Source organism: Entelurus aequoreus, linkage group LG18, assembly GCF_033978785.1.
Source record: "Entelurus aequoreus isolate RoL-2023_Sb linkage group LG18, RoL_Eaeq_v1.1, whole genome shotgun sequence".
Taxonomy (NCBI): domain Eukaryota; kingdom Metazoa; phylum Chordata; class Actinopteri; order Syngnathiformes; family Syngnathidae; genus Entelurus; species Entelurus aequoreus.
This window is the reverse complement of record NC_084748.1, coordinates 44,419,688-44,447,395: the sequence shown is the minus strand read 5'-3', so window position 1 is coordinate 44,447,395 and position 27,708 is coordinate 44,419,688. Positions and strand designations below refer to the sequence as shown.

Sequence of the window (27,708 nt, the reverse complement as noted above, 5' to 3'; positions counted from 1 at the left end):
TAAAACTAGCAATAGATTTCATGGTAAAATTGTGAAGTTTACTGTGTTTTTTTTACAGCATTTTTCTCAAAACTAAAAAAAAATACTTTTTTTACTGTAATAAACTGTGGATGTCTTGACATTTACAGCAATACACCGAAAAATCTACACTTGTTGATTTGCGGTAAAAAAAAAAGAAAAACAAAGTGGGAGCTCAGATGCCAAAATGTTACTGTAAAATTGCTTCTTTTTTTTTTATTTACAGTAAAAAAAAAAAAAAAAAATTTACAGTAAAATTCTGGCAATTGCCTTGCATTCACTTGTGTGTGTGAAAAGCCGTAGATATTACGTGAGTGGGCCGGCACGCAAAGGCAGTGCCTTTAAGGCACGCCCCCTATATTGTTGTCTGGGTGGGAATCGTGAGAAATTTGGGAGAATGGTTACCCCGGGAGATTTTCGGGAGGGGCACTGAAATTCGGGAGTCTCCCGGGAAAATGGGGAGGGTTGGCAAGTATGACTGGGAGACGCAACTGCTCTGTACTTCTCCCTACGTCCGTGTACCGCACTGTACAGCGGCGTTTGAAAAAGTCATACATTTTACTTTTTGAAACCGATACCGATAATTTCCGATATTACATTTTAAAAGCATTTATTGGGCCGATATTATCGGACATCTCTAAATTTAAAGATGATCCACTTTAAATATCACTGGAAGAAACCACAAACTCAAAGAACAAATGGGGCCCGTTTTCAAATATTTAATGTTTTTTATTAAAATGTACTATTATTCAATCCGTAGATGTAACATATTTGGTGACCAACAGGTCAGACATACATATACTGATACAAATATTCGCCTAATGCACATGAAAAAGACGAGACAGCAAGTATATTAAGCGTATTCGTGCTCATAAGTCAAGCAGACTTTGAGAGATGCAGAAATAATTGTACATTAAATGTAGCAATAATGTATATTAAAAAGGGACTACCTGTACATGAAGGGTTTAAAAAGGAGCGGGTTGTTGCTCAGATGCTGGATGTGGAGAGGATGTCCTCCACCAGGTGCTTGTAGACCCAAGCGTCTCCTTTCAGGCGCTGTCGACGCACCCCGACCACCTCCGGCCTGTGCAGCAGACACACCTCCAGTTCAAAGGCCATGGTCACCTTGCCGTAGTCGTCCCAGGTCCGACACTTCACCGTGTACCTGGAGGAGACCGGAGAGGGCGCGTGATGTGATGTGGACCTGTGTTCTGCTTGGAGACGGAGACGCCTTTTCGTACCCTTTCTGGCTGAAATCCACGTGCTTGGATGGCAGGACGGAGAGGATCTGATTGAGCACCTGGTCTGGGTTGGTCTGCCCGGTCAGCGTCACGTTGTACTGAGCCTGGGAAGGTAGAGGACGGCACTCAAGACACTGCGTGGTGGCATTTCTGACCTTTTGTACCATATTTTGTGTCTATCAAAGTCCGGAAAGAGAGCGAGGTCGAAAAGCATTAAAGGCCTACTGAAAGCCACTACTACCGACCACGCAGTCTAATAGTTTATATATCAATGATGAAATCTTAACATTGCAACACATGCCAATACGGCCGGGTTAACTTATAAAGTGACATTTTAAATTTCCCGCTAAACTTCCGGTTGAAAACGTCTATGTATGATGACGTATGCGCGTGACGTCAATCGTTGAACCGGAAGTATTGGTACACCATTGAATCCAATACAAAAAAGCTCTGTTTTCATCTCAAAATTCCACAGTATTCTGGACATCTGTGTTGGTGAATCTTTTGCAATTTGTTTAAAGGCCTACTGAAAGCCACTACTACCGACCACGCAGTCTGGATAGTTTATATATCAATGATGAAATCTTAACATTGCAACACATGCCAATACGGCCGGGTTAACTTATAAAGTGCAATTTAAAATTTCCCGCTAAACTTCCGGTTCGAAACGCCTCTGAGGATGACGTATGCGCGTGACGTCAATCATTGAAACGGAAGTATTCGGACACCATTGAAGCCAATACGAAATAGCTCTGTTTTCATCTCATTATTCCACAGTATTCTGGACATCTGTGTTGGTGAATATGTTGCAATTTGTTCATTGCATTATGGAGAAAGAAGCTGAGCAAGCAAAGAAGAAAGTTGTCGGTGCGAAGCGTCTATTTTGCGAGGGAAGTCAGCAGCAACACGTACACACGCTTCTTTGTTTACATTCCCAAAAGATGCAGTCAAGATCGAAGAACTCGGACAACAGAGACTCTTAGCAGGAGGACTTTGATTTGGATACACAGTTGCGATACCGTGAGTACACAGCTGCGCTTCCAAACATTTGATCGCTTGCTATAACTAGCTCGAGCTAGTAGCTAGTAGCTAGGAGCTAGGAGCTAGCATTAGGATTAATTTGTGGCATATTAAGTATAAGCCTGGTTGTGTTGTGGCTAATAGAGTATATATATGTCTTGTGTTTATTTACTGTTGTAGTCATTCCCAGCTGAATATCAGGTCACCCCCGGCTCTCACAGCATCTTCAACTCCCCACTAGTCCTTCACTTGCACTTTACTCATCCACAAATCTTTCTTCATCCTCGCTCAAATTAATGGGGAAATCGTCGCTTTCTCGGTCCGAATCTCTCTCACTTCATGCGGCCATCATTGTAAACAATAGGGAACTTTGCGTATATGTTCAACTGACTACGTCACGCTACTTCCGGTAGGGGCAAGCCTTTTTTTATCAGATACCAAAAGTTGCTATCTTTATCGTTGTTGTTCTCTACTAAATCCTTTCAGCAAAAATGTGGCAATATCGCGAAATGATCAAATATGACACATAGAATGGATCTGTTATCCCCGTTTAAATAAAAAAAATTCATTTCAGTAGGCCTTTAATGAACAATGAAGACTGCAAAGAAGAAAGTTGTAGGTGGGATTGGTGTATTAGCGGCTGGCTGCAGCAACACAACCAGGAGGATTTTGAGATGGATAGCAGACGCGCTAGCCGGCGACCTCACCTTGACTTCCTCCGTCTCAGGGCCGCCGACCGCATCTACGATCGTCGCTCCGTCGATCGCTGGAACGCAGGTGAGCACGGGTGTTGATGAGCAGATGAGGGCTGGCGTAGGTGGATAGCTAATGTTTTTAGCATAGCTCTGTAGAGGTCCCGTTGCTAAGTTAGCTTCAATGGCGTCATTAGCAACAGCATTGTTAAGCTTCGCCAGCCTGGAAAGCATTAACCGTGTATTTACATGTCCATGGTTTAATAGTATTGTTGATTTTCTGTCTATCTTTCCAGTCAGGGGTTTATTTTTTTTTGTTTCTATCTGCATTTAAGCCCGATGTGCTATCACGTTAGCTCCGTAGCTAAAGAGCTTCGCCGATGTATTGTCGTGGAGATAAAAGTCACTGTGAATGTCCATTTCGCTTTCTCGACTGTCATTTTCAAGAGGATATAGTATCCGAGGTGGTTTAAAATACAAATCCGTGATCCACAATAGAAAAAGGAGAAAGTGTGGAATCCAATGAACCCTTGTACCTAAGTTACGGTCAGAGCGAAAAAAGATACGTCCTGCACTACACTCTAGTCCTTCACTCTCACGTTCCTCATCCACGAATCTATCATCCTCGCTCAAATTAATGGGGTAATCGTCACTTTCTCGGTCCGAATCGCTCTCGCTGCTGGTGTAAACAATGGGGAAATGTGAGGAGCCTTTCGACCTGTGACGTCACGCTACTTCCGGTACAGGCAAGGCTTTTTTTTATCAGCGACCAAAAGTTGCGAACTTTATCGTCGATGTTCTCTACTAAATCCTTTCAGCAAAAATATGGCAATATCGCGAAATGTTCAAGTATGACCCATAGAATGGATCTGCTATCCCCGTTTAAATTTAAAAAATTCATATCAGTATGCCTTTATGAAAGACACGTCTGCTTGTTTCTCTTTTTTCTATTCTGAACCATTGGAAGAGCATATGTGGGTTAGAGTATAACATATGGTCGGTTGACCATTGTACAAAATGTTTTGATTGTTTATTATGACTAAGGGATTCAAGGATGTTGCAGAACAAACAGGTCCAAAACAACTGGACCTTGACACACGAAGGAAACACATAAATGGCCAAGTAGACCAAGTCTATGTATGATTCGCATGATTCTCGATTCGTCCAGCGTCTCCGGAGACCTTGTCTGTTTGCATGGCAATTCAATCCAACCTTGTACTATTTGATTATGGGTAAATAAAACTTTTGTACTAAATTCACTTTTGTTGCTGTTTAAGATTCGGACATTCCACCACAACCGCGGGAGGAAACGTGCCACGTTCCTCAACCTACCTTGATCTTGCGCGGGCCGTCGCGCAGCGCCCGCCTCTTGCCGGGGGTGAGCATGGTGATCACCTTGTCCAGGCCTCGCTCCAGGGAGCCGAACACTCGGCCTGCTCTCTTCTTCTTGCCGCTGTCGCTAGCCGGCATGTCTAGGGAGCGAGACCTGTGGAGGGACATGGAGAGCAGGTGGTCCTGGTTTTTAAACCTGCTGATAGTTCTCGTCTTGAACCAGGATGGGGCTCACCTTCGCTCAGGGCTAAAAGCGAGGATCTCCAGGTTCGTCGACTCTTTGCTCTCTGCTGCCTTCTTCTTAACGAGCTCTTTAGAACCGCTGCCTCCAACTGCAGCACACACACACACACACACACACACACACACACACACACACACACACACACACACACACACACACACATACACACACACACACACACACAGGATCAGAGGTGGGTACCTTTCATAATTGACTATCGGTTCCCGGTACCCAGGAATCAATATCGGTATTATTTTTCAGTGTGTTCAAATGTGTTAATAAATGTCAATTTTTTAACGAAAAAACTCACTCTTTTATTTAACAGTGTCCAGTTATTTTGTTTTCCTACACTTCTGTGCCTCATTTGCAAGTATTATAAATAGTAGAACCTCGATTTACAAACTTTTAGACCAGGGGTCCCCAAATTACGGCCCGCCAGCATCCAAACTCCAGCCCGCGGGAAGTCCCAAGTTCATTTTCTACCACAACATAAAAAATTAAAAAATAATTATTTTTGTATTATTATTTTTTAAAAATCTGTCCTTTTATATATATAGTCGATGAGCTTCAAGCACACCTGTGAGGTGAAAACCATTTCAGTCCCTCTAGGGGAGACCGGTCCATAGTGGATTTAACATAATAGTGTGAGAGTCCAGTCCATAGTGGATCTAACATAATAGTGTGAGAGTCTAGTCCATAGTGGATCTAACATAATAGTGTGAGAGTCCAGTCCATAGTGGATCTAACATAATAGTGAGAGTCCAGTCCATAGTGGATCTAACATAATAGCGAGTCCAGTCCATAGTGGATCTAACATAATAGTGAGAGTCCAGTCCATAGTGGATCTAACATAATATTGTGAGAGTCCAGTCCATAGTGGATCTAACATAATAGTGTGAGAGTCCAGTCCATAGTGGATCTAACATAATAGTGTGAGAGTCCAGTCCATAGTGGATTTAACATAATAGTGTGAGAGTCCAGTCCATAGTGGATCTAACATAATAGTGTGAGAGTCCAGTCCATAGTGGATCTAACAAAATAGTGTGAGAGTCCAGTCCATAGTGGATCTAACATAATAGTGAGAGTCCAGTCCATAGTGGATCTAACATAATAGTGTGAGAGTCCAGTCCATAGTGAATCTAACATAATAGTGTGAGAGTCCAGTCCATAGTGGATCCAACATAATAGTGAGAGAGTCCAGTCCATAGTGGATCAAGCATAATAGTGAGAGTCCAGTCCATAGTGGATCTAACATAATAGTGAGAGTCCAGTCCATAGTGGATCTAACATAATAGTGAGAGAGTCCAGTCCATAGTGGATATAGCATAATAGTGAGAGTCCAGTCCATCGTGGATCTAACATAATAGTGAGAGTCCAGTCCATAGTGGATCTAACATTATAGTGAGAGTCCAGGCCATAGTGGATCTAACATAATAGTGTGACAGTCCAGTCCATAGTGGATCTAGCATAATAGTGAGAGTCTAGTCCATAGTGGATCTAACATAATAGTGTGAGAGTCCAGTCCATAGTGGATATAACATAATAGTGAGAGTCCAGTCCATAGTGGGGCCAGCATGAGACCATCCCAAGCGGAGACGGGTCAGCAGCGCAGAGACGTCCCCAACCGATGCACAGGCGAGCACAGGTCCCGACTGTGGACAGCCAGCACTTCATCCATGGCCACCGGACCATTAGGCGTACCGGGTTATAAGGCGCACTGTCGAGCTTTGAGGGAAAAAAAGGATTTTAAGTGCGCCTTATAGTCCGGAAAAAACGGTTTTGGGACACTTCAAGAAAGCCCAGATGACAGATACAGTAGTCTTCCTCCTACCTTTAGGTGTCAGAGCAATGCCTCTGGTACCATTGGACACGCTTTGATTGGTGTTGTTGTTTACTTCAGTCATATTGCCATCATAGTGCAGCCTACACGTACATATCTCTTATGTTTGACTGCCATCTACTGGTCACACTTATCATTTCATCATGTACCGAATAAAATAGCTTTGAGGTCGGTAAGCACAACCAAAATTATTCCGTACATCAGTTATAAGGCGCACTGTCGAGTTTTGAGAAAATGAAAGGATTTTAAGTGCGCCTTATAGTCCAAAAAAGCTGTAGAGTCCGCCCTTAATGTATTGTTTGTATGCTTGTTTGCGGACGAGATCAAGTCGACCTTGGAGTGACTCGTAGGGGAAGCAAAAGAGGAACACTGTGTGTGGTTTAATGTGCTCGTCTCTGATATTTGACAGCAAAGTTGGGAACGCACACACCGAGTCAGAGGAAGAGCTCAGGGAGCACATCACTACAGCCCACGTGGGACAGAGAGTGGGGGGAAGGAGACAGCTACACCTGTCACACAGCATGTCCAGGGACACACACACACATATATCCCTTCTCTGTGTGTGTGTGTACAAAAATACCCATAGTGTACCTTAGAGAACTAGCCATACTTTACCGCACTTCATTTTGTGGGGCAATTTGCAAGCTGGGAATATACTTGAGATCAACCTGTCGATGACGATTGAGCAGTCCAGTGGTCTTCTGTCTAACATGGTGTGGACCCCGGCTTTAGAGCAAGTGCTGCCTCCTACAGGTGGCATGAAAATAACACTCCTGAGTTTTGATTAGAGTGCCGTGATAGATTATGTAATTACAGCTAATTGGGTTAAAAATAGAGATGTCCGATAATATCGGACTGCCGATATTATCGGCCGATAAATGCTTTAAAATGTAATATCGGAAATTATCGGAATCGGTTTCAAAAAGTAAAATGTATGACTTTTTAAAACGCCGCTGTGTACACGGACGTAGGGAGAAGTACAGAGCGTCAATAAACATTAAAGGCACTGCCTTTGCGTGCCGGCCCAATCACATAATATCTACGGCTTTTCACACACACAAGTGAATGCAATGCATACTTGGTCAACAGCCATACATGTCACACTGAGGGTGACCGTATAAACAACTTTAACACTGTTACAAATATGCGCCACACTGTGAACCCACACCAAACAAGAATGGCAAACACATTTCGGGAGAACATCCGCACCGTAACACAACGTAAACACAACAGCACAAAAACCCAGAACCCCTTGCAGCACTAACTCTTCCGGGACGCTACAATATACACCCCCCGCTAACTCCTACCTCCCCACCTCAACCCCGCCCACCTCAACCTCCTCACTCAGCATCAAGGGTTGGAATTGGGGGTTAAATCACCAAAAATGATTCCCGGGCGTGGCCAACGCTGCTGCCCACTGCTCCCCTCACCTCCCAGGGGGTGATCGAGGGTGATGGGTCAAATGCAGAGAATAATTTCGCCACACCTAGTGTGTGTGTGACAATCATTGGTACTTTAACTTTTAACTTGGTCAACAGCCATACAGGTCACACTGAGGGTTGCCGTATAAACAACTTTAACACTGTTACAAATATGCGCCACACTGTGAACCCACACCAAACAAGAATGACAAACACATTTCGGGAGAACATCCGCACCGTAACACAACATAAACACAACAGAACAAATACCCAGAACCCCTTGCAACACTAGGTCTTCTGGGACGCTACAATATACACCCCCCGCTACCCCCTACCCCCCACCTCAACCTCCTCATGCTCTCTCAGGGAGAGCATGTCCCAAATTCCAAGCTGCTGTTTTGAGGCATGTTAAAAAAAATAATGCACTTTGTGACTTCAATAATAAATATGGCAGTGCCATGTTGGCATTTTTTCCCATAACTTGAGTTGATTTATTTTGGAAAACCTTGTCACATTGTTTAATGCATCCAGAGGGGCATCACAACAAAGTTAGGCATAATAATGTGTTAATTCCACGACTGTATATATCGGTATCGGTTGATATCGGAATCGGTAATTAAGAGCTGGACAATATCGGAATATCGGCAAAAAAGTCATTATCGGACATCTCTAGTTATTATAATACATAATGTTGGATATAGAGAACATTCAAACACTATTTATCAAATTCAGAATATAAAGAAAAGAAAATAAATACTTAAAAAGGCAGATAATGATATAGATTAAAATGCCAAATATCAGCGCCAATAATGTGGTCATCTCTCCAGTAGTTTGGATATGCATTACCAGGAACGCCAGAGGTGAGTGGGTCACTATCACTTTCCTAATTAAGTCTTCACCAACACTCCACTTCTAGTCGTCTCTTTTACTTGAGCCAGCAGAATTAGCTCCAGATAAGCCGGGTTGACAGTGACATGTGTGTGTGTGTGTGTGTGTGTGTGTGTGTGTGTGTGTGTGTGTGTGTGTGTGTGTGTGTGTGTGTGTGTTTGTGTGTGTGTGTGTGTTCATTTTAAAGCGGAAAATAATGAGGGAGGAATCAGCGAAAAAGAAAACGGCTTTGGACGGAGTGGCGAAAACACCAGTCCAGTAATAAATGACTCAATAATAACATAATTTCCTTGCAAACACGTGTCATGTGGTTTGTGGCGCTGTTGCCATTAGGACGGCGAGGAGACAAATAATCAAAGGCGGCGAGAGAGAGAGGAGGGACCGCTAGCACAAACACATGGACCATATTGGGGAGAAGTAACGGGCGTTTAATTGTTTATTTTGGGGACTGGAGGATTGTTTTCTGAATGTTCTGGCCTCCTGTTTCCTTGGAGCAGAAATACACGGCCAAAGACAGCAAACAAGTTGAGAGTGAATCAACAAGTAGCGCACTCAATTTTGTTTTGATTGCTTCAAAAACTGAATTTATAACAACCCATAAATGGACGACGTGATTACTATGTCAACTGGTAGTATGAACAAAAGTATGGACCGTAGGGCGCACCGGATTATAAGGCGCACTGCCGATGAATGGTCTATTTTGATCTTTTTTCACATATAAAGGCACACCGGATTATAGGGCGCATTAAAGGAGTCATATTATAATTGCTTTTTCTAAATTGAAAACACTTCCTTGTGGTCTACATCTCCTCATCCGTGGCTCACTAGTGCAACAACAACGCCGTTGATAACTAAAGTTCCTCGGGTGAATAATGTAAACTCGCCACACCGGTATGTTTTAGCGCTTTCATGGCGAGTTTACTGACAGATATAAGTAAGAACTAGAGACGTCCGATATTATCAGCCTGCCAATAATATTATCGGCCGATAAATGCTTTAAAATGTAATATCGGAAATTATCGGTATCGGTTTCAAAAAGTAAAATGAATGACTTTTTAAAACGGCGCTGTACAAACCGGTACATATCCGGTAAAACACGGACGTACAAACAGCGTGCCGGCCCAGCCACATAATATATGCGGCTTTTAAACACACATTAGTGAATGCAATGCATACTTGGTCAACAGCCATACAGGTCACACTGAGGGTGGCCGTATAAACAACTTTAACACTGTTACAAATATAAGCCACACTGTGAACCCACACCAAACAAGAATGACAAACACATTGCGGGAGAACATCCGCACCGTAACACAACATAAACACAAAAGAACAAATACCCAGAATCCCTTGCAGCACTAACTCCTCCGGGACGCTACACTATACACATCCCCCGCTACCCCCCACCTCAACCCCGCCCACCTCAACCTCCTCATGCTCTCTCAGGGAGAGCATGTCCCAAATTCCAAGCTGCTGTTTTGAGGCATGTTAAAAAAAATAATGCACTTTGTGACTTCAATAATAAATATGGCAGTGCCATGTTGGCATTTTTTCCCATAACTTGAGTTGATTTATTTTGGAAAACCTTGTTACATTGTTTAATGCATCCAGCGGGGCATCACAACAAAATTAGGCATAATAATGTGTTAATTCCACGACTGTATATATCGGTATCGGTTGATATCGGAATTGGTAATTAAGAGTTGGACAATATCGGAATATCGGTTATCAGCAAAAAAGCCATTATCGGACATCTCTAGTAAGAACTTTACACTACTTTATATTAGAAATGGCAACAGTGGAGGATGAATGTCCCATGACAAGAAGATAGAGAAAAAGAAGAAGCTTATCGATTACGGTGTCGGCACACGTGGAAATTTTCAGGACTTATGCAGATCCTAAATACACATGAGCAGGTACCAGAAGGTAAGAAAAGTTGCTTTTGCATAATATTGCGAAACTAAACACCAGATAATATGTCTTACATTATACACACACCATAATGATACTCCTATGTTGAAGCACAGTACAATCCATCAAGTGGTGTGGCTTCATAGCTTACCAAAGTCCTACTAAAACATTTTGATAGATTTTTAAGCGCCGTGTGTAATGTTCTATATTTTCAATGGAACATAGTATCAAATGTTGGTGTTGTTTACTTGAGTCATATTGCAGTCTACGCGTATCTCTTATGTGTGACTGCCATCTACTGGTCACACTTATTATTTCAGCAAGTGCCAAATAAAATAGCTTCGAGGTAAGCAAAACCAGAATTATTCCGTACATTAGGTGCACAGTTGAGTTTTGAGGGGGAAAAAATGATTTTAAGTGCGCCCCGATGACAGATACAGTAGTCTTCCTCCTACCTTTAGGTGTCAGAGCAGTGCCTCTGGTACCATTGGACAAGCTTGGATTGGGCGTGGTCAGCACACTCCTGCCGGGGCGCGGGTGCTTCTTGCCAGAGGCGGGAGTGCGAGGCGGAGGCAGCGCAAATATCTCCACGTCAGTCTCCTGCAGGGCCACATTCTCCTTGTTCTCGCAGGTCGGGTCGCGGTCTCGGCGCTTCCTCTCCTGGCGGTGCTGCGCCGGGGCGTGACCCTTTTCAGGGGTCGTGGTCTGAACACATCTGTTGTCCACGAGGGGCGACGCCAGCCTCTTTGGGAAAGACAAGATGGAGGTTGAGATTAGTTTAGAACAAATGGCTGCGGGACATTTTTGTTTTACGTGGCCTACAACACATTTAAAGGGTTGGAATTGGGGGCTCAATCACCAAAAATCATTCCCGGGCGCGGCCACCGCTGCTTCTAACTGCTCCCCTCACCTCCCGGGGGGTGATCAAGAGAATAATTTCGCCACACCTAGTGTGTGTGTGTGTGTGACAATCATTGGTACTTTAATTTAACATTTAAAGAGAAAATAAACACATCAAGGGTTAAAAACAACACAAAAAAATAGTATATGCCATTTCCGAACAAATTGCATGCAAATGCTGAAATGCGTAAGGTGATCTTAAATGCTAACCTTAACATGCTAACAGCTCTAATGCATCAAGTGCACAGTTATGACTAGGAAACGTACACATGCAAAATTGGCTAAAAGAAAGTCAGCATGCTAACGTTGGCATTCCAAAATGCTATGGTTAACATGCTAACATTTAGCATGCGTTAATTCCCAAGTTATATGACTCGGCAATGTTCAGCTGCAAATTAGCAAAAAAAAATAGTTAGCATGGTAATGTTAGCATGCTAACCGGAGAATGCTAACATCCGGAGCGACTTATAGTCCGAAAAATACGGTATGCAGCCCTGGCTGGAAAACGTTAGAACATACAAAAAAAACATACACTCGCACCAACCTTATCATCTATAGTGCGCTGTGTTTTCTCTCCCGCTCCTTTGGGGGTGACAGATACCCACGGGCAGTCGTCCATGTAGTCTGAGCAAAGGTCCACGCAACCCAGAACGACAGCATCGTCGTCATCGGTGAAATGAAGAGTTTTTTTAGTCTGGGAAGAAAAAAAAATTTCAAAAAATTAAATACTCTGCACTGAGCTGAAAAAAGGCAGTGTAGCAAAGCATGCTGGGAGAGTGACCTGTGATCGCCCATGTAGTGGAGAGACGGCGTCTTCGCTGGCGAGGGGCTCGCGGCGGAGACGCACAGGCTTGCCCCTCTGCTTCTTTGACAGGAGCAGCAAGTATGTGGCCGTGAGGTGGTCGTAGTGCCACTGAACACATGACAGAGCACCTACATCACTGCATTGTCAACTTGATGAAAAGCAGCCCAATCAGAGTCAATGAATATTAATTGGAGCGATAAAAAGGGTTTTGGGGCAAATAGTGCACTGCAGACTTTTTTTCTTAACCATAAGGAGGAGGGTCCATTGTTAGGCCGCTAAAAAATATCTGTTTCTCAGCTGTGGTCCGTATGGGCCGCAGCGGTACTCAGTTGTAATACACTTTTCCACCACTTGTGGCAGTAATGACAACTTCAAACAAACAGAAGAAGTCTGGAGCTATAGTCATAAAGAAGTTTATTAAGCGCAAAAATTATGACTAATGTGATAAAGGTGAATTTTTATTTGCACTTAAATTTTATTGACAGTTTATTTAAGAAACCTAAATTATTTTCTATCATACATTTTGTTGGAGTTTATTCATTTTAGCACTGTGTAATTGTATTTTAATGGGTTTTTTTCATCAGTTCCTTTGCAGTATGTTTGATTAGTATTAGAAATGTCCGATAATATCGGACTGCCGATATTATCGGCCGATAAATGCTTTAAAATGTAATATCGGAAAATATCGGTATCGGTTTCAAAAAGTAAAATGTATAACTTTTTAAAACGCCGCTGTACGGAGTGGTACACGGACGTAGGGAGAAGTACAGAGCGCCAATAAACCTTAAAGGCACTGCCTTTGCGTGCCGGCCCAATCACATAATATCTACAGCTTTTCACACACACAAGTAAATGCAATGCATACTTGATCAACAGCCATACAGGTCACACTGAGGGTAGTGGTAAAAACAACTTTAACACTGTTACAGATATGCGCCACACTGTGAACCCACACCAAACAAGAATGACAAACACATTTTGGGAGAACATCCGCACCATAACACAACACAAACACAACAAAACAAATACCCAGAACCCCTTGCAGCACTAACTCTTCCGGGACGCTACAATATACACCCCCCCTCCCACCTCAACCCCGCCCACCTCAACCTCCTCATGCTCTCTCAAGGAGAGCATGTCCCAAATTCCAAGCTGCTGTTTTGAGGCATGTTAAAAAAAATAATGCACTTTGTGACTTCAATAATAAATATGGCAGTGCCATGTTGGCATTTTTTTCCATAACTTGAGTTGATTTATTTTGGAAAACCTTATTACATTGTTTAATGCATCCAGCGGGGCATCACAACAAAAATTTGGCATAATAATGTGTTAATTCCACGACTGTATATATCGGTATCGGTTGATATCGGAATCGGTAATTAAGAGTTGGACAATATCAGAATATCGGCAAAAAAGCCATTATCGGACATCTCTACTTTTTATGATTTTATCCTGTTGTTTGAATTGAATTGTTGTTTTACTTCACCTATGTTTTGTACAGACCTTTGGGATTTTATCTGTGAAAAGCACTTTATAAATAAAATGTACTTACTTACTTACTTTATCCAGTTAAACTCCAAGGAGGTTCGATATAATTATTAAATAATATGATTAAAATCAAGAGTAAGATTACTAGCTCAGTGTTTATATTTGAGTGGGCCCCCCTGTATTGGAAAGGTTGGGCCCCGAGGTGAAAAAGGTTAAGAGCCCTCCACTTTTTCAGCGACAATGTGCCCTACCTCCCTGATGAGCGCGGTGGTGCTCTCTCTGGATCGCTTCATGTTGACAGCCATCTCTGTGACGCAGTCCTCATCTATGTGACCCAGCTACAAAACAAGACACTTGGCATCAATCCAAAACTGCACACTCCCCAACTTAAAATGCATCTTCAGTAAAGTATTTGATTGAATTCGGTCTGAAGTCGACTTTTAGGGAGTACCGGCTGCTGGCTGTACCACTCCACGGGGCTGTTGTAGTCCTTGGTCACCCACGGGTGGTCCAGCAGCTGGCGCACTGTCACACGCCGCTTGGGGTCCACCTGCAGGATACAAATGGTAACTACATCTACAAATACATCCCACTCACCTTTATTTCTCAAACATGTTTTGGTGGTACCTGCATCATTTGGTTGAGCAGGAGGACGCTGCCCGGGGAGAGCCAGTTGGGGTTGTCATATTTTCCTTTCTGCAAGTACAGACATTTGTCTTCCCAACACTTGAAACATCAACTCGTAGTGCTGCATTTCCAGATGAGCTCGTTAGGTTGAGTCTAAGCAAATGAAGGTGGGCGACAACATTTCTTAGGTGGTCCTTCAAGCAAGAACGTGTTTTATTCTCTCATCCTGACAACTGAATTATTTGCTGCTCCGAATGGTGAAAGAGCAGTTTGACAGTAAATATGGACGCACGCTTTTTGACAGTTGCTTGTTAGTGTCAGGCTCGTGATTTGTGGTCAGAAGTAGGGTTGGATGGCAACATACACTATATTGCCAAAAGTATTTGGCCACCTGCCTTGACTTACATATGAACTTGAAGTGCCATCCCATTCCTAACCCATAGTGTTCAATATGATATCAGTCCATCTTTTGCAGCTATTACAGCTTCAACTCTTCTGGGAAGGCTGTCCACAAGGTTGCAAAGTGTGTTTATAGGAATTTTCGACCATTCTTCCAAAAGCACACTGATGTTGGTGGAGAAGGCCTGGCTCTCGGTCTCCGTTCTAATTCATCCCAAAAGTGTCCTATCGGGTTTAGGTCAGGACTCTGTGCAGGCCAGTCAAGTTCATCCACACCAGACTATGTCATCCATGTCTTAATGGACCTTGTCATGTTGGAAGAGGAAGGGGCCCCCTCCAAACTGTTCCCACAAAGTTGGGAGCATGCAATTGCCCAAAATGTTTTGGTATCCTGGAGCATTCAAAGTTCCTTTCACTGGAACTAAGGGGCCAAGCCCAACTCCTGAAAAACAACCCCACACCAATAATTGTGATCATTTGGATGGGTGGACAAATACTTTTGGCAATATAGTGTATTTCGGTTGCATGTTCCTTCCCTCAAAAAAGGTACAAAAAAGATACAAAGTGAGTTTTAGGTACATTTTTATAGTTTGACATTTCCTTCTTGCGGTACATTATACATACCGGTACCCTATTTTTTGAACTATAAGGCGCACTTAAAATCCTTTCATTTTCTCAAAAATCGACAGTATCACCTTATAAACCGGTGCGCCTAATGTATGGAATAATTCTGGTTGTGCTTACCGACCTCAAAGATATTTTATTTTGGTACATAGTGTAATGATAAGTGTGACCAGTACATGTCAGTCAGAGATACGTGTCGACTGCAAGATGAGGCCAGTAAACAACACCAAAACTTTAAAATGTTCCATTGAGAATATAGAACATTACACACGGCGCTCAAAAATCTGTCAAAATGCTTCAGTACGACTTTTGTAAGCTATAAATCTGCACCGCTTGATGGATTGTGGGAGCATTACGACTACCGTAGACAGACGAATTGTGCTTCAACATTCAAGTATTATTATGTCGTGTGTGTATAAGGACCGCAACCCATTAGAACAGTGTTTTTCAACCACTGTGCCGCGGCACACTCGTGAGACACAGTCTGGTGTGCCGTGGGAGATTATGCAATTTCACCTAATTGGGTTAAAAATATTTTTTGCAAAGCAGTACTTATAATTCGAAAATGTGCCCTTGTTGAGTGTGTGTGCTGTCTAGAGCTCGGCAGAGTAACCGTGTAATACTCTTCCATATCAGTAGGTGGCAGCAGGTAGCGAATTGCTTTGTAGATGTCGGGAACATGGTTTGTCGTGATCACAATATGCAGACGACAGCGGGAGGCAGCGTCCAGGTAAAAAGGTATCTAACGTTTAAACCAAAAATAAACAAAAGGCGAGTGTCGCTAAGAAAAGGCATTGAAGCCTAGGGATGGCTATGCTAAACAAAACTAAAACTGAACTGGCTGCAAAGTAAACAAAAACAGAATGCTGGACGACAGCAAAGACTTACAGCGTGTGGAGCAGACGGCGTCCACAAAGTACGTCCGTACATGACAATCAACAATGTCCCCACAAAGAAGGATAGCATCCGCACAACTTAAATAATCTTGATTGCAAAGTAGATGCGGGGAATAGCGTTCAAGGAAGACATTGAACTGCTACAGGAAAATACCAACAAAACAGGAAAAGCCACCTAAATAGGAGCGCAAGACAAGAACTAAAACACTACACGCAGGAAAACACCAAAAAATTCAAAATAAGTTACGGGGTGATGTGACAGGTCGTGACAGTACACCTACTTTGAGACAAGAGCTATATTGATGCATGCTTGGTTATGGTTTGAATTAATATATCCAACAATTGAGAGAATGACTTTTTATTGTCAATATCGGCTCGTGAGTTTAATTTTTTAATGTTTTCTGCTGGTGGTGTGCCTCAGAATTTTGTCAATGGAAAAAAATGTGCCTTGGCTCAGAAAAGGTTGAAAAACACTGCATTGGAAGACATTATCTGGCATTTTGTCTCGCAATATTATGCAAAAACAACTTTTCTTACCTTCTGGTGCCTGCTGATCTGTATTGTTCTGAAAATTTGCGCAAGTCTGCCGTTGTAGTCTGTGCCAACACCATAGTCAATAAGCTTCTTCTTTTCCTCTATCTTCTTGTTATGGGACATTCATCCTCCGCTGTTTCCATTTCTAATATAAAGTAGTGTAAAGTTCTTACTTATATCTGTCAGTAAAGTCGCCATGAAAGCACTAAAAGATACCGGTGTAGTGAGTTTACATTATTCACCTGAGGAATTTTAGTTATTTTAGAGAGCTCCGGTCAGACGGTTTTTCACGGGACACATTTCCGCCGTTGTTGTTGCATTATTGAGCCAAGGATGAGAAGATGTCGCTCTGTTATTGATTGAAGTAAAGTGTGAATGTCATTAAAACAGTTAGCTCCATCTTTTGACACTTCTTCCACTCCCGTCCTTGCACGCTACACCGCTACAACAAAGATGACGGGGAGAAGACGCTGTCGAAGGTGAGCCACGTAAATAAGGCCGCCCACAAAACGACGCATCCTAAAGCGACTGTCAGAAAGCGGCTTGAAGATGATCTGTAAAACATTTTGTTTGCAAATACATCAAAGATGCTATTTTAATCCATTTCTAATGGATAAAGCTTTGGCCTGGACAAGAGGTCATCAGGTGGTCCCCAACGTTCACCGAGTGTTTCGACCCTTAACCACAACACTCTCCGGTTGGTGGGTCAGCAGTGATTGGCCAGATCACTGCCCTTCTCATCCAGGCTTCCAGCTATTGTCCTCTCTTTTATGCCAGAGCCAACAGGAGGCTCTCTCTGCCGTTTCTCCCAGCCTACGAACGGCTGTTTTCCTCGAGTGACCTCTCAATCCGACCTTTGTCATCAGATTCCACACAGATTGAGCAGGGAATCCTCGACATCCAACTTCCACTGTCATCAGCCATGCCATCCACCCCTTGTCCCGGCAGTCCTGGACAAGTTGTTGGTACTTTGTTTTCTTCCTCTCTGCCGCTTCCTCACATCCCTCCTCCCATGGGACAGTAAGTTCCACCAGGATGATTTTCTTCCCCTCTGGGGACCACATAACTATGTCTGGTCTTAGAGTGGTGGACAGTACCGCCTCTGGGAAGAGGAGCTTCCTCCCCAGGTCGACCTCCATCTCCCAACCCTGGGCCAACTGCAGGAAGTTTTGCTTGGCTTGGCCTTGGATAACTGGTCTATGACCCTCTTTCACAAAGGTGATGGTGCTCAGCAGTGGCTTAGTTTTGGCCGGGTGTTTCTTTCTCCTCTCTTGCTCTAAGATGTCTGCGAGCATTGCCAACACCCTGTCATGGCGCCACCTGTATCTTCCCTGGGTCAATGCTGTTTTGCACCCAGAAAGAATGTGCGCCATAGTTCCTTTACCGCCACACAACCTGCACAGCGGGTCCTCCCTCATTCTCCATCTATGCAACATTTTGACCAAAGAACCACCATTACATGTTATGTAGAGTCTTTACAATTTAGAAAAAAATCATAATGTGAACCCTTTCATATGCTCCTTTTGTATGAAAATAGACCTGAATAGACCGGCTCATCGGCAGTGCGCCTTATAATCCGGCGCGCCCTAAGGTCCGAAAAATACGGTATTTGGTGTTCACATTACTATTATCAATTTTATTATTTGGGTAATTACTCATTTGTTGGTGTTACAGTTACAAAGTACTTGTATGTGCCTATGTACAGTACGTGTATATTTGTGTGAGTGTAAGAGCATTCACACAATAAGATTCTACACCAAAAAAATCATCCATGTATTATTATTCCACCGCAAAAGTTTGGGGCGTACCACAGCCCACAGTCTTCATCCAATCGGAACCGTTCAAGTATAAAAACGTTTGGCTCGCCCGGGAATTGTGAGCTCCCGTAAACATCTTTAGTAAAATATCCCGGACTACCCAGAATCCACGGTTTTCCGGGACATTTAGCCCATTGAAAATGAACGGGCCAATTTTCAAACATGCTCCCACATTTCTCACCCGATTTGAGCTGTTCCACCATGCACACACCCCACTCACCTCAAGTTAAAAAAAATTCAGGGATTTCCCAGAATTCCCAGTTTTCCAAAGCCCTATTTACACCTGGAAACTTTTCACAGTCCACATTTTTCAACCGTTTATGACCATTCCACCTTCAAAACATTCCTTTTAGTTGGGACAACAAATGCTACAATTTTTTTTTCCACCTACAATTTCCCGTTTTTTTCCAAAATTCGAAAATACCCATTGTCAATTCAAACTGTTACTTCGTCAACATTTTTCAACCTATTCCAAAAATCCCAACACCTGTGAAAACAAGTTTGACACCCCTGGTATAGATGATAACAACAAGAAAACTAGGTGTAAGACTCATACATAACGGGTGAAAGTCAATGAGTTTGACTTCTCCTACTCAGTGGCCTTGTGGTTAGAGTGTCCGCCCTGAGATCGGTAGGTTGTGAGTTCAAACCCCGGCTGAGTCATACCAAAGACTATAAAAATGGGAGCCATTACCTCCCTGCTTGGCACTCAGCATCAAGGGTTGGAATTGGGGGTTAAATCACCAAAAATGATTCCCGGGCACGGCCACCGCTGCTGCTCACTGCTCCCCTCACCTCCCAGTGGGTGAACAAGGGGATGGGTCAAATGCAGAGGACAAATTCCACCACACCTAGTGTGTGTGTGTGACAATCATTGGTACTTTAACTTTACAACTTTCTTCCCACTCCCTTTTAGTAATGATAAACCTAAACCTTATGTGTTTTTTATTGTGAAGTATTTGTTTGTTTTGCTGTTAATGTGTCTTTTTATTGTTATTTTTGGTTTTGAACATGTCCAAAGAAATACTAGAACTACTACAACGTTTATGTTAAAAGGCAAAATTAATAGATTTTTTATCCTTACAATGAAAATGGAAACAGTAAGGGTGCTCCAAAAAAATAAATAGATTTACATCCAAATTGCGATTTTTGTTTATTTTGATTCTAAATCAATTCATAATTTTGGAGAATGTTTTTTTTTAAGTTACATTTTTTTTCTGAGTTTTTTTAAAGAAACCATTTTTGGATTAAAAATATTAAAAAACAATTATTGATGTTACCATTATTAATACTGTTGCTTTTATTTTTTATTTTTTTGTATTGTATTTGTATATGTCTTCTCAATTGCTTTGTGAATTTATTTCCTAAATATTGTTAAGCAAGGATAGGTTTGGAGTTGCTCTTTTTTTATTATTTTTTTATTGTAGTTTTTCTATTCCGTGATTTTTGTAAAAATACATTTTTCAAAAGACGTTTTGAAGCCTTTAAGTTGTAAGTCAGCAGCCAAGAGGGCCTTTTGTAACCTGTTTTGAAAATGTTTTGTTATATTTCATAAACCAAATAATACATTACGCGTTGAATCGAGAATCGATTCTGAATTGAATCGTCACGCCAAGAATGGGAATCGTGCCCAAAGATTCCCACCCCTAGTAAGTAGTCTAGGCTGAGCAAAAATGGCACAAAATAAGCTCCAGAAAATCAGTTTTTCTGATAGTAGTGGAGGCCCCAATGCCCTTTCTCAAGAGAAAACTAAAGTCTGATGAAAAGCATAAAAAACTTACAGTAATTTTCCTGTAGAGGACCATGCAGTTGTCGTCATCAAAGGGTAGATAGCCACACAGCAGAGCAAACAGCAGCACGCCCATACTCCACACGTCAGCCTGCCAGACAAATGTTACAAGTCAAAATCTGTAGGAGAATAGCTTTTACAATTCACAAACCACTCGACGACAATTCAGCCTGTGTGAATTGCAAAGAAGCTGAAAGGTGAAGGCCCAAAAGCGGCACTTACTTCGGAACCAATGTAAGCTTTTCCCTGGATGAGCTCTGGAGCAGCGTAAGCGGGGCTTCCACAGCATGTCATCAGCTCGTAGCCAAGACCTCCCTGTGGCAGACAGAAACGTTACTACACACACCATGTATAACGCAAAACACAGACTGGGGTAATATTAAAAAAATGGATAGATGTTGATAGTCCAACTCATACTGACTGGTATACACAAGCTATGGGGATGATATCAGGAGAAAAAACTGCATTTAGTTTAGATAATAATGGAATATTTGTATATGGGATCCATTATTTCAATTTGTTTTAACTTGTTTATTTGACGTTATCTTCATTAGCCAAACTGCTTTGTGTTTTATATCGATATCAAAAAGTAAACACCAGGTTTTTGACATTTCTTGTGTTTTTTTCATTCCGCAAAGTAATTAATTCAATGACCATTCATGTGACATAGTATTTGGGTAATGTTTATGGTGTATAATTAATACCTACATTGATTGATTGATTGATTGAGACTTTTATTAGTAGGTTGCACAGTGAAGTACATATTCCGTACAATTGACCACTAAATGGTAACACCCGAATAAGTGTTTCAACTTGTTTAAGTCGGGGTCCACTTAAATTGATTCATGATACAGATATATACTATCAGATATATACTATCATCATAATACAGTCATCACACAAGATAATCACATTGAATTATTTACATTATTTACAATCAGGGGTGGGGGGGAGGGTAGGATATGGACATCAAGTTGTGGACATAGAGAGAGAGAGAGAGAGAGAGAGAGAGAGAGAGAGAGAGAGAGAGAGAGAGAGAGAGAGAGAGAGAGAGCGATCAGAAGGCATAAGAAAAAGTATCTGCATTTGATTGTTTACATTTGATTATTAGCAATCCGGGGAGGGTGTTAGTTTAGGGTTGTAGCTGCCTGGAGGTGAACTTTTATTGCGGTTTTGAAGGAGGATAGAGATGCCCTTTCTTTTATACCTGTTTGGAGCGCATTCCACATTGATGTGGCATAGAGAGAGAATGAGTTAAGACCTTTGTTAGTTCGGAATCTGGGTTTAACGTGGTTAGTGGAGCTCCCCCTGGTGTTGTGGTTATGGCGGTCATTTACGTTAAGGAAGTAGTTTGACATGTACTTCGGTATCAGGGAGGTGTAGTGGATTTTATAGACTAGGCTCAGTGCAAGTTGTTTAACTCTGTCCTCCACCTTGAGCCAGCCCACTTTAGAGAAGTGGGCTGATTCCTGCCCAAACTCTCAATGGGACTGTCCAGATACAGCATGTACATGCACACACATTAGTACATGTAAATGTGTGTGTAAATAACTTGAAAATTACCTCTTTCTATGAAATTTTGGAAATAGAGATAAAGATATCATGTAATAAAAAAAAGCTGACACGCTGATACTATTAACGAACAAAAACACAAATATTTGTCTTTAAATACATAGTGTCAGAATAATTGTATACAAGTTATCACAAAACTTTGTGTTACATTGAGTTCAGCTCGGCCTGCGAGAGGACAAAAGCTGTCTTTGATCCTACCAAGCAAAAGGCTTGTAAAACTCCACTGTGTACGATGGAAGCGACATGAAGGCGTCGGTTTCTTTGATGTATTGTAATACACAGAAAGATATTGTCTTGACCCGAGATCTACAAAGCGGAGAGGGGGCAGGGCCTGACTCCACTCCAGGCACCTTTTCTTTGAACTGTTTTTAATCAAAGGCGATGGCTGTTTAAGACCCCCCTCCCTTAGAAACAGCTATTGCCATGTAAGGGGGTGAGTTTTCCTTGCCCGTATGTGGGCTCTGTACCGAGGATGTCGTTGTGGCTTGTACAGCCCTTTGAGACACTTGTGATTTAGGGCTATATAAATAAACATTGATTGATTGATTGATTGATTGATAATCAGAGAAAGTCCAAATAAAAGAAGAGGCGTACAATCTTTCGTCAGAGCGTGGTGGAGACTGTTCAAGAGTACAGCCCAGACGTTTCTCCTCAATTGAGCCAAATTTCATTCTGTCTATTTAATTCCTTGCTTCTTGTCTTGTTTAATAGATGTCATCAGTGTTTGAACCTGACATATAGATAACGTTTATCTAGATCATTTTTATTAGATACTACAAATGACATGATGGCGTCGCGTTCACATCCCAACACTGTTTAATTATAGTAATTTCAATATTGATAAAAAACATTCTTAATTATTATTTTGCCCATAATCGTGCAGTCCTATGTGTAAGACTTGACCTCATATATGAACACTATTTTTATCTATATGGAAAACAAGTGCAGTTACGTCTTATGTCAAAATGGTGCCATCTTGCGAAATTTTCACGTTTATTTTTAGTATTATTGTGTTTCTGCCATATTACTTTGTTTATAATGCTTGTGTTGCTTTCATGTGCACATTCAACTTTCTACTTGAGGTACATATATACATTTTGATTGTGTTGTGTTTATTTTAAACAAAACGTGGTTAAAGGATTTCAGTATAAGTAGTTTTTGAAAATGTTTAGCACATTTATAATGACTGCTATAATAATGATAACCGTGATCATTTTGGTCACAATAACCGTGATAAGAAATGTTCATACCGCGACATCCCTAATATGTTGACCAACCTTGGGTTTGGCGCAAAGGCCAAAATCTATAAGCTTCAGGTTGTGGTCTCCATCTATCAACAAGTTTTCCTAAAGTTCAGAAGGACAGCAGGTTTTAGACAGCAGAGCAGGCCCATAAATCCTAGTTCTGTCTCAACATGACAGCTGCTTTTACCGGTTTCAGGTCTCTGTGCGCGTAACCTTGGCTGTGAACGTAGGCCATGGCAGACACAATCTGCCTGAAAAACACTCTCGTCTCCTCTTCTGACAGCCGGTCCTTGGCGATGATGTAATCAAACAACTCTCCCCCAGGACAGTACTGCAAGAGACAAAAAGAAACATAAGAGAAGACATACAGGACAGGGGTGTTTATTACGACAGCATGGATGCTCACCTCTAGTATCATAAAGATCTGGGTGGGCGACTCAATGACTTGGTAGAGACGGCAGATGTGCTGATGACTCAGGTTCTTCATCGCCTCCATCTCCACCTTCACACGAGGCAAATCATCCTGGAAAGACAGTCAGCAATACAGTGTGATATATCTAAAACTCTGGGATAAATTGTGCTTCAATCTGGCTCTCAACTTAGGTGGACACTTTCCCTTTCCCTCCCCTCTCCCTGATCTCTCCCGCTTTGCAACTTTGTTTTGTCTTGTCTTAACTTTCTTGTACCCTCTTTTCACACCCCTCTCCAAAATCTAAACAATGGAATTGATCAACTGCTCTCTCAACTAAATTGACAAGATCTTCTCGACCCGCTTGTCCTGACAGAGTGTCTGTTAGACGCACAATGGACTCTTGGGAGAAGTGGCGGGTCGTGAGCCTGGTGATTCTTTCAGTCAAGGACGTTGAAGACATCTACCATGAATTAATTAACGTGGACACCGACTTAAACAAGTTGAAAAACGTATTCGGGTGCTACCTTTTAGTGGTCAATTGTACGGAATATGCATTGTGCAATCTACTAATAAAAGTTTCAATCAATCAATCAAACCTATTTGTAACCATGATAACAGGACATATGTTGATTGGAGTAAGCCTTACATTGGTGTATCGATGAATTGGAAGATGCTAGCAGTCGTTCACGATACTCTACAAACGATTGAAAAACGGTCAAAGCTTTGGGTACCTAGACTTTTGTGGTTTCTGGCCTAAATCGCAAACTGGATAACACCTTCGAGAAGCTCTGCGAAGCGAAATTATTATAATTTGACAGCCGGAACAAATAACTAAACGCACAAAAAACATTGGAATGTGTTTGTTTGCCCTAACCAAAACAATCCTTATCTACAATTTAGCTCCCTAGGCATTGGCCTTGGCAGCAAACACCGCAGAAAGACCCCCTAAATCCCTTCCCCCTTTTCAAAGACACCTGGAATGTTGACTCTGTTCCGTGATGCCGAACGGAGCGACTTCCAGGCATACGGACAAACACGCACCCATGGACGACCTCCACAGTTACGCACGCATACAGTACACCCCACCCCCCATCCCACGCCTTCGCCGCTCACCCCTGTGTTATGATGAAGGGAGCAGTGTGCCCCCTGGTGGCAGCAAATCCGGGCCTGATGCCGGTCCTCTTGCCCCCACTGCAAATCTTGAGTTTTGTGTGTTGTAATGTGTATATATGCTTTGTTCAAGGTTTTTTCCTGGTCTCAAACTAAGCCCCCTATAGGAGCTTAAATTGGGATTTGCTTTTTTCTCCCCATTCGCCTGACCCCATGTTTAACTTTTTTCCTACCTTTTTTTACGGGCGACCCATCAGTCTTCCTGTTCTGTCTAACCCAGGGGTCGGCAACCCAAAATGTTGAAAGAGCCATATTGGACCAAAAATACAAAAACAAATCGATCTGGAGCCGCAACAAATTAAAAGCCATATTTCATGTGTCATGAGATATAAATTTAATTAAGAGGACTTAAAGGAAAGTAAATGACCTCAAATATAGCTACAAATGAGGCATAATGATGCAATATGTACATATCGCTAGCCTAAATAGCATGTTAGCATCGATTAGCTTGCAGTCATGCAGTCACCAAATATGTCTGATTAGCACTCCACACAAGTCAATAACATCAACAAAACTCACCTTTGTGTATTCACGCACAACGTTAAAAGTTGGGTGGACAAAATGAGACAGAAAAAGAAGTGGCATAAAACACGTCCTAGAAAGTCGGAGAAAGTTATACATGGAAACAAACAATACGGTGAGTTCAAGGACCGCCAAAATTAGTAGGACAAAACGGCGCTCGCCAAATACTCGAATCAGTGAAGCATGTTTAATATAAACAGAGTGATTTATAACAATTAGGGAGGTTTGTGTCATGTTTGTCCTCCTACAGAAACCATACTAAAACAAAAAAATATTTTTTTTTTCCCCCTCATCTTTTTCCATTCTTCATACATTTTTGAAAAATCTCCAGAGAGCCACTAGGGCGGCGCTAAAGAGCCTCATGCGGCTCTAGAGCCGCGGGTTGCCGACCCCCGGTCTAACCTGTCACTGTATTAGTAGATTATACAGTACATATTCCGTACAATTGACCACTAAATGGTAACAGCCGAATAAGTTTTTCAACTTGTTTAAGTCGGGGTCCACGTAAATCAATTCATGGTAATGACATAATGTATGTCTTTTCTTGGACATTTTTTACAGTAAACAAACATTTGCAAAGTTCTTCCAATCCATTCAAAACAAAAAGTGGAGTAAAAAGGTTCAAATGTTTTTTATTTTACTCGTTATTCTCGCAGTTTATGCATTTTTATGTATGAAATATAAAAATCGAATAACAATTTAAGAGAAAAATCGTGACTAGGTTTTTTTTGTATCAAAATCGTGCCGCCCTGTCCACTACATTTTAAACGGGACTGTTTTGTCTACCACATGGACCAGTAAGTACCAAGTTGGATTATCGCTTAAAGCCGTCGGCACCTTTGCGACATTAGCTTTTAGTTTGAGGAAACAAAAGAGAAGGCAGGATAAAGTGCAACATCCACTTTTTTAATGCTGCTCTGTGTGGATCCCAGACTGGACAGGTCTAACTAATGTGATGTTCGTCTTTAAGATATATTTAAACATCGTACATTTTCAAAAGATATGTTCGGAAACTTTTGGAGAGGGTGGGCGTTTCAATAGATAGATACCACGGTATTGCTGTTTCAAAGTCTTCACAATAATGCTGTGATGTGTGACAGTATCAAACAAAAACGTGGTTTTTAGTCTTATGTGTGGCGCTTTAGCGTTGGCCGGGTCTGAAAATGAACTACATCTGCCAGAATCTTGGTGGGGTGCATAACCCGGCTCTGCGTGGGACGCCGTAAGCAGAAAGTGGAGCGTGTTCGTAGTAGATAGGAACTGTTTTTTCTGACTTTTTCTGAAAAATTCATCAAAATCCAATCCTTCGATAACGGTTTGAGTTATGTTGCTAACAAACACACAAACAAACCCTGGCAAAAACATAACCTCTTTGGCGGAGGTAAGAAAGTCTGTGTTCTGCAAAGCAAAGCGCACCACCTTCGTCTTGAGCGTTTCCAAGTCGACATACAGCGCGGGAGATATGACTAAACTCAAAAACTATTTGAAATATCCTCGATCCGTCCATCCATCTATTTTCCACCGCATGTCTCTCTTAATGAGCCTATCCAGCTGCTCTCGGGCAAAAGGCAGACAAGTCGCCTCCTCATAAACCGTCACCCGGAAAAGATATTTGAAACCATTGAAGCTAAACATCAGTTTGTGAGGCATTTACATTATTAAAAGTTAAACTGTTAACTTTTCTGAGAAACAGCATTTTCCCGACCACATCTGCGGTCCCCTCCAAGGTTTCTCATTGTCATGCCATTGGGTTGAGTTTTTTCTTGCCCTGATGTGGGTCCTGAGCCAAGGATGTCGTTGTGGCTTGTGCAGCCCTTTGAGACACTCGTGATTTAGGGCTATATAAGTAAACAATGATTGATTGATTGATAAGGTAATATTATTGCGGCTTAACTCATCAGAGTGGGTGCCCAACAATGAACAAATGATCCATAATTTGTAGACTTACCCCGAGGTCCTTCTTGTTCATGATCTTAACGGCCACCTTCTCGCCTGTCAGGATGTGTCGACCGAGCTTCACTTTGGCGAAGCCGCCTAAAAACCATTGCAATGTTAAATTTACACCGGAAATAACAGCATTTGTTGCATCAACAAAACCATTGTAATGTTACATTTACACCGGAAATAACACCATTTGTTGCGTCAACAAAACCACTGTAATGTTACATTTACACCGGAAATAACACCATTTGTTGCGTCAACAAAACCACTGTAATGTTACATTTACACCGGAAATAACACCATTTGTTGCATCAACAAAACCACTGTAATGTTACATTTACACCGGAAATAACACCATTTG

General features: G+C 42.0%; 1 protein-coding gene across 1 annotated transcript in view; it reads right to left on the bottom strand.

The window, feature by feature from the left end:
• Positions 1 to 738: 738 nt before the first annotated feature.
• melk (maternal embryonic leucine zipper kinase) overlaps positions 739 to 27,708 on the bottom strand; it is a 31,557-nt gene continuing 4,587 nt past the window's right edge. The window contains exons 3-18 of the mRNA XM_062026201.1: positions 27,355 to 27,440; positions 23,709 to 23,825; positions 23,490 to 23,633; positions 23,336 to 23,404; positions 20,709 to 20,801; positions 20,479 to 20,577; positions 14,428 to 14,496; positions 14,252 to 14,350; positions 14,052 to 14,138; positions 12,289 to 12,420; positions 12,052 to 12,201; positions 11,063 to 11,351; positions 4,539 to 4,635; positions 4,304 to 4,457; positions 1,260 to 1,363; positions 739 to 1,183 (exon numbers count right to left, since the gene is read on the bottom strand). Of these exons, the coding sequence (XP_061882185.1) occupies positions 1,006 to 1,183; positions 1,260 to 1,363; positions 4,304 to 4,457; positions 4,539 to 4,635; positions 11,063 to 11,351; positions 12,052 to 12,201; positions 12,289 to 12,420; positions 14,052 to 14,138; positions 14,252 to 14,350; positions 14,428 to 14,496; positions 20,479 to 20,577; positions 20,709 to 20,801; positions 23,336 to 23,404; positions 23,490 to 23,633; positions 23,709 to 23,825; positions 27,355 to 27,440 (1,967 nt within the window). The 3' untranslated portion in view covers positions 739 to 1,005. The remainder of the gene's footprint in view (positions 1,184 to 1,259; positions 1,364 to 4,303; positions 4,458 to 4,538; positions 4,636 to 11,062; positions 11,352 to 12,051; positions 12,202 to 12,288; positions 12,421 to 14,051; positions 14,139 to 14,251; positions 14,351 to 14,427; positions 14,497 to 20,478; positions 20,578 to 20,708; positions 20,802 to 23,335; positions 23,405 to 23,489; positions 23,634 to 23,708; positions 23,826 to 27,354; positions 27,441 to 27,708) is intronic.